This window comes from Limulus polyphemus, unplaced genomic scaffold, assembly GCF_000517525.1.
Source record: "Limulus polyphemus unplaced genomic scaffold, Limulus_polyphemus-2.1.2 Scaffold3068, whole genome shotgun sequence".
Lineage (NCBI taxonomy): Eukaryota > Metazoa > Arthropoda > Merostomata > Xiphosura > Limulidae > Limulus > Limulus polyphemus.
In genome coordinates, this window is record NW_013668678.1 from 71,338 (window position 1) to 82,107 (window position 10,770).

The window sequence follows — 10,770 nt, forward strand, 5'->3', positions numbered from 1 at the left end:
CTTCTCCACGACAATGCATGTCCACATGTGGAGTTGGGTTGCGAAGTTCTCCCCATCCACCATATTCTCCAGATATGGCACCATCAGATTACCATCGTTTTCGTTCGCTGCAACACCATCTTAATGGGAAAACGTATGCAAGTGATTTCTTTAATCAGGGCATTAACAACCTGATTATAAGATGGAAAAGCATCATCGATAAGAATGGAGACTATTTCATTTAATAAATGTTTTGTTTTGATATATAAGTTGTACTGGCTTTTTCATCTAAAAAAAAAGCGTCACTAATTTCTTGACGACCTAATATTTCGGAAACGTAAAGGAAATACTCGAAATACTATGTCTATCTAATGGCAGCTTTCCATTAGAGCCCAGGCTCTGATTAACGTCAGATCCCCGTGGCGAAACATGACATCCCCTTTTGAAGGTTTGATAATATAATCTACATTAATGCTCTAATTTTACTTTTTTAGGAACATTTTACGTGGGTTTATTATGTATTTTGTTCATTAATCAAGAAAACGCTGCTTGTTAGTTTGTTTGTTCGTAAAATACGCACAAAGCTACACAATTGGCTGTTTGTGCTGTGCTCAAGACGGATATCGAAACCAGATTTTTAGCTTTATAAGTCTCCAGACTTACCGCTATACCACTAGGGGACAAAATATTATGTGATAAAGTATTATAACATCTAGATTCTTCAAACTATTATCGTACAATAAGCTTCTGGTGGTATAGATACATACACTACCTTTCTTTAGAGATTGTACACATAACTTCAATTACAGCTATAGTTTTTAGCTGTGGCTCTGTAATCTCAGATAGAGTGAACCTATATAAAAAGACTTCATTCGATGTTTTATTGTTGATTTTGCCATTCACATGTTATTTACGTCTTACCACAAAACTACACAATGGGCTGTCTCCACGCTGTCGACCGCGAGGAATCGAACTCCAGATTTTAGCGTTGCAAGTCCGCAAAATTACCGCTGACCCACCGGGGGAATCATCAAAATGCAGGAAGGTCAATCTTGGTTTGTTTTGTACAAAATAGTATTGTAGCTAACCATTCTTTAACGAGCAGGCTATAAGTTACAGTCTTACAAAAATAGTACCTGTTGCATAAACTGGGTTTTCCTCGTGGTATATTTTAAAGGATTTCAAACTGATATAAATATCATCACTGGGTAGTACGATATCTTCCTCAGTTCTTTGGCCCTGGACGGATTATGTATACTAATGTAATTCATTTTGTTTGTTTTTTATATGTTGTTTTAATTCTGAAAACCCCATGATTGTTATTTTCTGTTGCAACTGTCTAATCATTTGCGTTCATTAGTTCCTATCCTGTTAATGTGTTTATTTACACAGTTTTTAGAAAGCTGTTGTAAATGTGTTCATAATGCTTTAACTTTATATTTTTATTGAAACATTTCGCAACAGTTTAAAACAGTTTCTATTTGTCTTCATGGACACTGATAATAACAAATTGACATTTCTCTAAAATACAGATTGATTAATACTTAATTTATATCCTTACTTGTTAACTTATACCTCTACACCTTTCATCCTGTGTATATAATTGGTATATATTGTTCTTCGTGTTCACTCTTTGTACGCAATGGTCAGAAATGTGTGTCGTTAAAATTCTCACGATTTTAATTTATTTCTCGCAGTAATCGTAATTACATACACCAGAATGTTCATGATTATCATTTTTTGAACATGGTTACTATAACTGTATCTTATTAGAATGTTCATGAGTTTCGAATTGGTTCAAACTCTTCAATTCACTGATAACATGATAATCGGTTTCGAACAGACATATGAGCATCTGTGACAATGTCTTGGTGAACTGTCTTTACAACAGATGGCAGCAGTAGTAACAATGGTATTCTCTACTCTTTCAGAAAAGGTGAATCCCCGACCACGGACTAAGAAACTATATATATATATATATATATATATATGCTATAACTCTAAATTTACTATGTGTATCTTCTACGAAAACTTTTAAGTTAAACAATTAAAAGAAATAGATGTACACACACACACACACACACAGAGCTTGTTTTAACCTTTTTCATATCCATTTTCTTTTATGGATTTATTACAGTATTTTGTACTCATACCAACAGTAATAATCGCGACAACAAGGCGTTAAACAGTCCTCCGGTGGGTCAGTGGTAAGTTTATAAACTTACAACGCTAAAATACATGATTCGATTTCACGCGGTCGACAAAGTACAGGAAGCTAACTGTGCAGTTTTCTAGTAAGAACTAATTAACAATAATTATATTATATTTTCTTTAAAGTATATCATTCGTTAAAATGAGACTTAAATGTACAAAATCTTTTGGATTTAAACTTGTAAACAAGCAAACTAACTGAAGCAAAATTAACATTTTGGAAAAAATTTAACAATTTCATAATAATCTAAGAATTCTTCAACACTGTTCTTTACTTCAGTAACTTTCCGTTATGTGTATTAACAAGTGAAAATAAGTCAATGTAATATCCTTTAATTAGTTGAAAAATATATTGTCTAAGCTAATTATGAATTATTTAATGCAGGATTTTTATACAAGACGATCCTTTTGACTCCATACAGGAATGAAATTATCCTAGTGTTCAATCTCGGGACTTATTTGATCTGTTTCTCGTCCAAATCGCATGCCTTCCATCGTACTGTTAGAAAGCAGACACTCTATGACTCACAGAATCTAAGCTATTATAAAATGACGACATTAGTTCTTGTTGGTAACAAAATCACGAAGATAAGTTACTTAGCAGCTTCGCTGTCAGTAAGTATTAACCCATTCTGATAGCCTCATCTGACTGTGTGATTTGTATAATAGGTCAATAACGATAAATATATCCAAACGACGCGGTTTTTGGCTAATGCACTGTGATCGATACCCGCCCCTGTCATTAGTGTGTATAATGTCTTTTTATCATTCAACAGAATGTACATCAAAACCAAAACAGCGACATCGGGGATAAATTGACAATTGTGAAATTTTTAATTTAGGTGTCTATTTGAAATGTACTTGTTTATTTAAAACCAACAAAACAATGAACATTATTGAAAACTATCGAACATTTTTTTCTGTAGAATGTCAAATAAAATGTATGCTTGTACTCTCTGCGAGTGTTGTTATAAGAAACAAGGCTGTATGTATTTTCTTTGTTTTAGCAAAGTCCTTTGTTGTATAGATATATGAGTACCAGCATATTTCTTTATTGAAAATTTCATCCCTGACTCCAGGTGTAATATAATGAATTAATAACAACTGAAAACTTGTTTTTGTGACATCACTGTCATATCCTCTTATCACTTTACATTTCCAAATAACTAGATTTACATTTAGTTTGGTAATAAGATGCATTTTTCGTGTAAAACAGAAATAGTCTAATGAACTACACTATGTATGTGGAACTAAACAATTTACCATCTATCACATATATTTCATACACATACATATATATATATATATTTGGATTACGATCATTCGCCAGTGTAATGCTGCTAGGATAGATTTATGGCTGGAGCATTTCGTGTAATGATATTAATAAGGACGTGAAGTCAAGTGACATAGTATTTCGAAAAGTTAGTCTTCTGTTTTCTGCACAGAAGCAGAAAATCTCGTACAGCAAAGCCATAAAAAAGGCAACAGGCTCCAAAACGGCACCAAGGCATGTGTAGCGTGGTAAGGTGTTTGTTTGGTTCGAATTGTACGCAAAGCTACTTGAAGGCTATCTGCGCTAGCCGTCCTTAATTTTGAAGTGATAGACTAGAGGTGAGGTAGCTAGTTAACACCACCAACTACCAACTCATGGGCTACGAATAGTGTGATTGACCGACACATTTTAACGCCCCCACAGCTGAAAAGGCGAGCATGTTCGAGGTTGGGATTCACAAAACCTGCGACCCTCAACTTGTGAAGACAAATGTTGAAAGAGTTTGTGGTCGCCACAAATTTATAATCAGTCAGAAAGATCTCGTTCACTAGTTTGTTGTTAAACACTAAACTGCACAATGGGCTAGTTGTGCCGTGCTCAGTGCAGGGACAGAACCATAATTTTAACGTTATTAGCCTTACCTTTAAGCCACTAATGGGGAGAAGCATAGAAGTTAGAGCTGATTTATATGATATTGAAATTAAGTTATATGAGAAAGTACATAACTGTGATCAAGATTTTGGCTGTTCACAAAAATCACTGCAGTTTTATTGAATTATTTAAGTAAGCATAGAGTGATATTTCAGTTAAAGTCACGTGAAAAACTGGATAAGTATGATTTTAGGAAAAATGGTTAGGTGCGATTTTATTTAAAAGAAATGACTAGTATAATTTTTATGAAAAATGTCTAGGTATAATTTCATGAAAACTAGTTGAGTATAATTTTAAACAAGTGCGTAAAATGTTTACAGACAATTATTGTGTTTCACTGAACTATTTGACAAGAATGCTTATATAGTGATTATTAATATTTATTAAAATTTAATCAAGCATGTTTATTATTGAGCAATTTAGATATAATATTCAGGATTTTACAGATATTTTGATAAAGTATATAAAACCTAAAATTGCATATAATAAATACATAAAACTTTAATATGCTAACAGAAAAGTATAGAACATAAAAGGCTGCAATTGGGCAGGGGAACATCTCTAAATAATCTAAAAGTTGCGCAACTGTCAAAAGGGATTTTACACTATTTATCGAAAACATATTATTTTTCAGCCGTTACAAGGTAGTATATTTAAGTTAGCGACATCTAGCGACAATCCATCCTATTATCCCTCCCACTAATGTTTTCTAAAGCCGTGTTTTTAACTCAACAGAATTAAGCACACAGAACGCTGGTTTCAAAATAGCTCTATTTTCTTGTTTTTACTTTCTTTCAGAAAATGAGGTTATGAAAGTTACACATGGTAAATAAGCTTATATTCTACATTTTTGTTACGATGACAAATAAACATGCGCTGGTATGGAGGTGTTTTGAAACCAATAATAATCCTCAGATGACCGGTGTAGGCAGCTCAACCCACATCTAGTTTTTTTTTTTGTTATTATTTTGTTTTTTACTGTTACCGAATGATTTAACCCGATCTGATGTAATCATAATATATCCGGACAACGAATACACCACGACGTTTTTATACTGTAAGTATTTTAACACAACGAACATGTAGCACTGTTACCATTTGCTCAGTATTATTCCTCTACGTTATTGCTAGGAATGAATTCAAAGAAAGACGTCCACCAGATATAGGCCTAAATTACTAGCATTGTATTTATATCTTTTAGGGTTAAACGTAAAAGTAAAAGAGTATCTCTTTCAAATAATCTAAAATATCGATAAGACACTTGGATAGTTTTAGATCAAATCATGCTAAATTAATAGGAAACTTGCTATATGTGTGTAACTCACTAAATGTGTAATAGGATATTCTTGTATCTGAGCTTATCGATTTTACAGCAGTGTGGTATTTTTTAAAGAGTAAAAAAAAAAACTGAAGTCGGTGAGTGAACACACTTTATGAGCAAAGTGGCGTTTGAAACGAACGACTACTTACCGTAATAGGTGTTATCAGAACATATGTTGCTACTGAATTTCAATAATTAAGGTATTTTGAAGGATATTAATTTTGAAGATTACGATATGTTCACAGTTAATGATCCATTTTTTAGGGATGATTAGAGGGTTTCAAAGCTTTACATGTCTGACCTGTGGTCATCTGAATCACTGTCCGCGGTGAGAATTAAGCGATGTACCCCACCTTACCTTCCGTAAGTATTTACAAATTTGGTATTTTATTATTATTATCGGAGTATTATGTTATATTTCACTGTTTTCCTGGATTATTGCTTTTCGTTGTTATTAAAATTCGAAATGTAACCTGGTTATGCTTACATACATTTACATATATCAAAACTTTTACTTTACCGAAAAGTACCCACCTGTGCGGGCGGGTAGGGGGTCCATCAGGAAAGTGGCATTTGTTATAAACAATGTTTATATTTTCAATGAAGTTTTATTATCTTTCATAGTTTGCAAATATTGTCACGAGCATGTGATTAGTAGTATTATAAAATTTTGTTAATGTTGAGTGTGTTTTTGTATATATATATTTCATCGTCTCAGCTACTGTTCTTGCTGATATTTTACAAAAACAGTCTGATACACTAAAAATCTACTTATCTATTTACTTTTGTTATATAATCAAATAAAACATCTCTTTATTTCAGAAGTATATCTCTATATGTATATATTTTTTTTTATTTCCCTGGAGAAACCTCTTCATTTATTATCTCCTACCCTCCTTCTGCTTCTTTTTTTATGTTTCTGTATTGATACTTCTCGTATTTTTTCTCTCTTCCGCTTTTCTCTTTTCTTCTCTTTCTATCCAGATTAATTATTTTTGTTTCTTATTATGTCTTATTCTTTTTATCTGCCTTTCTGTGTTTCCTAGTTTTTGTATCCTTATTTTAGTTATCAAATATTTTGAAACATCCCGGTGTTTCTTACCTCCTTTGATACGATTTATGTACTGAACCACTTGACGTTACTTAATATTTTTGAAGTTATGTAAATATTAAACATTCATAATTTGAAATGAAAATATGTAAATACTTAAAGCTATTTTTCTCACACAGAAAAAATCTTGAGAAGCCATCTCCACCATTCAACTATAAAAAGAATAATTTGTTCTTTTTATTTCGTGATAATAATACAATTAAACATGAAATCATAAAATTTAATGTTACGCTAGACTGACGTCATGTAAATCTTATAGTAATTTCGTAGCATCCACAATCAGTGAAATCATAATACGATCTTAAAAAAGCCGTGTGGTTTTTACAACTATTTTACGTCACAGAGCTGCCCTCTAATAGCTACATGATTTCGACAGATGTTTGACGTCACGTTATTGTCTCACAGAGTTAACTGGTTTTTACGGCCAGTCGGTGCGACAATAATGTCATTTGATTGTTACAGTAATGGATTATGGACAAATTCCTGCTTGATTACAGATTTTTGTTTTTTTAGAGATTCCCAGGTAGCGGTTAACATTTGTTCTGGTGTACTAAGTACCATTACTAGCTCTCGTTAAAGAAATAATAGGTTATTAATTAAAAGTAATAGATTATTTAATAAGATTTACAAGTTATTTAAATTGGATGAAACGATAGTCACTCAAATATGAAAAGAAAAGTGATTAGTGAGGAAAAATAGCCTGATAACCAAAACGTGAGATAAAATAAAGATAATCAAATGAAGCAATGTTATTTAAATAATATTATAAGATGAAGTTAGTAGTATTTTTTAAATTGTTTATGAAATCGTGGTAGCAAATTGCGTATCACTGTTACGAAGGCTGTCATTAAAATAGGTCTTATTCATTGTGTTTATTATCATTATAACGTAACTTTAGGACAGCGGAGACATTTTTATTGTGTGAAAGTATTCTTTTACGAACGACGAAAAATAAAAATTTCCTCCACCACAAAACCAATTCGAAATTAACCGTCAATGATTTATTTTTATGTCAAGTTTCAATAAGTTGTCTTGTCTTCATTTCTTAGGATTTGTTTTTATTCGAGAGATATTAAGTCTAGATTACATCATATTCATCACAATATAACTGATAGGTGTTTCGTCAATAATTCATCACGATGAATGATAGATGTTTCGTCAATAATTCATCACGTTAACTGATAAATGTTACATATATAAATCCTTTACGTTAAATAATAAATTTTAAGTCTACATTTTATCGGATCTAAGCCTAGATATTTGTCGTACTGTGATATGCGGGCATATAATATGTTTTATACCTGCTTTAGTGATATAGATTTTTTTATAATTTTTCGGTAATTTAGTTTCTGTGCTGTAAAATACTACAAATAGATAGGAAGGAAAAATTTCGGTGTCATGACATCAGTATTTATTATAGAGTTTCTCAAATAAGTTATGGTTTGGTTTGTAATGAATTTCGCACAAAGCTACACGAGGCTATCTGCGCTAGCCATCCCTAATTTAGCAGTGTAGACTAAAGGGAAGGCAGTTAGTCATCACTACCCACCACCAACTCTTGGGCTATTCTTTTACCAACGAATAGTGGGGTTGACCGTCACATTATAACGCCTCCCATGGCTAAAAGGGCGAGCATGTTGGGTGTGAGGAGATTCGAACCCGCGACACGCAAATTGCGAGTCGATCGCCCTAACCACCTGGCCATGCCGGACCATTCTCAAATAAGAATGTGTACGCTAGCACTTACTTGATCTCATGCGTTTAAAGAGTTTCAAGGAATGCTTCTAATAAAAAGAATGGCAGTTTCTGGATGTAGAAGTATTCACAACCGAGAGTGAGAATTTATAAGCCGAGAGTGACAATTGTGTGGGAGAGATGTGGAGTCTAGGAGAAGTCCTCTCCTGGACATAGAACTTTCACTGATTCTGCAAAGTCCGTGATGTTGGTCAGTTTGCATCCATTGACTCATGTCTGGTACACCCAGCCCAATCGAGCAGACAGTAGTCCTGAGGATTGATCTCAGCAACGAGTAATGTAGACGAATGTGGTTTACCAGAATGGTTTGGAACTTGGCAAACTTGAAACTGCATGGAAAGGTCACTATCAAACTCCCAGGAAGAAGCTAGCCACAGTCAGTAGCCCAGCTCTAGTAAAGACCACCAGTAAATAGTAGACGTAAGCTAAATTTGCCACTGATGGATGATTTCTGCTAGTGAAAGTGATCTTCCTGGCAGGTGAGGTAATGGGCAGGCACGGGCGAAGACCATGATCCATGGTGTGAGTTACATTTCAGCGCAGAAAGGTTCCGTGTAACAATGACTGCAGTTAGCAACACCTGGAGTCATGCAGGGCTGTATAATGAGCCACTGTGATTAGTTCATCACCCTGGACCAGGGACTGGCCACCCTTGGGATATCATAGTTTTTGTAAATGACTTTCATCTGAAACTAATGACATCATCGGCATCTCCTCCTGATATCTGTTGGTAGTACAAAGGAGAGAGGCTTTGGCCTGGTATGCAAGACCCTGTGAGCAAGACCAAGTAAATCACGCTCCCAGTGTTAAGGGGACAGCAAGGGAGAACCTGGATCAGTCCTTGATGTGTCTTATGTAGGTCACTGCCTGAAACGGATGGTCTAAGAAGCAGGCTGTGAAATGCCTGGTCCCGAGCATTGACAGTCCAGTTCTTGATGGCATTTCATTGCACAAGCACCATTGCTAGGAGATGGCACCTTAATGGATGGAAGCCAGGACCCCTCTACAAATGGAAAGAAAATTGATTGAAGCAAAGGACCACTCATCCATCAAGATAGGAAGACAGGCTAGTTTAAGCTGCGTTAACCTGGTGAGGGTCTGAGCAAACCTCAAGGCATTTATAGCCACCAATGAAAAGACAATGGCAACACTGGAAGCTCTGCTGGTAGGGTTAAGCGAGAAGCTTCAACCACTTCTAAGATAAGTGATTATTTTGTATATAGCTCATTTAATATAATTTTGTATATTTTGTATTATATTTTTAATTTGAAGTGTTTTTCTGCCTTCTGCGCTCATGAGTGCATTAGGAAGACAAAGGCTTAGTGTATGTTTTGTTTTTTTTAATTTATGTGTGTAAATAGTTGGATTTTTATTTAATTTTAGTAGTGATGTGTCTTGGCTCTTTCACGCATATTTACATACATGAAACATCAGAGATTTACATTTTAACCGTCTCACAACAGGTAAATCAAAGTGTACATATCATGACCTTTAACAGAGTTACATTCAAAACTTAATCAAACTATTTTATTACCAATTCATGCGAATAAACTTGGCATAAACAAGTACTTAATAAATTAAGATTTAATGGAAATATTTAAAGGAAATATTTTTTTAAAACTTCAATTTCCCCTAGTATGAGAATCATTACATTTGTTCTCTAGGTCTTCCCTCTTCTGTAATTTATTTAACACCCCTCTTTGAAGTTCAAAATTTAACGTAAATTACTTTTTACAATAAAAATATTAGTAATGCAAGGTCTAAATTTTATCAGCCACTTACCACATCCACCTGTCACATCCTCTTTCACAAATTGTCAATAATTCTCTCAGACGTTTTACATCATGTATAACAAATAGAAAGGCAAAGCTATAGTCTATCGAATAACATATTGTTGCGTCATCGAGATCATGTGATTCTCACGCTCTCTCCTTTCTTGAATTACCCTTCCCCTCTTTTATATATCCGCCTACCCTATATCTAGTAAGAACTAGAACATTCGCCAAAGTACAGGTAATGTGTGTGTAGATAGTGAGTAATTGAACTGCAGTCACCGTAACTTCGTTACGAAACTTAAGCGACACAAGTCCTTTCTTAATAAAACTAGTTTATTCTTTCCGAATATAACTTTTACCGATACACTCAACTTCAACAATCGCGCTAAACAAACGCTGTAACGTCTCTCGTGCTCTCCAAGTCTTTACTTAATAAAACTGGTTTATTCTTTCCGAATATAACTCTGCGATACACTTAATCTCAATACTCGCGCTAAAACAACACTGTAACAACGAAGTTACGTCTCCGTGTGTTAATTAAATTGGTGTCAGAGAGTGGGATAGAAAAAAAAAGAGACGAAAATAGGAAACGAGAGGCGGAAATCAAACTACAGCTTAGCAGATTTGATGGCAGCAATACAAAACAAGAGGAGAAATTACAGCAGTTGTTGGAGGAGAAAGAAATAAACAAGAA

At 34.1% G+C, this 10,770-nt stretch overlaps 1 protein-coding gene across 2 annotated transcripts in view; it reads left to right on the forward strand.

Moving 5' to 3' along the window:
- Nucleotides 1-10,770, forward strand: part of LOC111088068 — an 89,440-nt gene that overhangs the window by 49,969 nt on the left and 28,701 nt on the right. For both annotated transcript variants that reach the window (XM_022396931.1, XM_022396932.1), the window contains exon 2: nt 5,700-5,798. In XM_022396931.1, coding sequence (XP_022252639.1) covers nt 5,778-5,798 — 21 coding nt within the window. In that variant the 5' untranslated portion in view covers nt 5,700-5,777. The remainder of the gene's footprint in view (nt 1-5,699; nt 5,799-10,770) is intronic.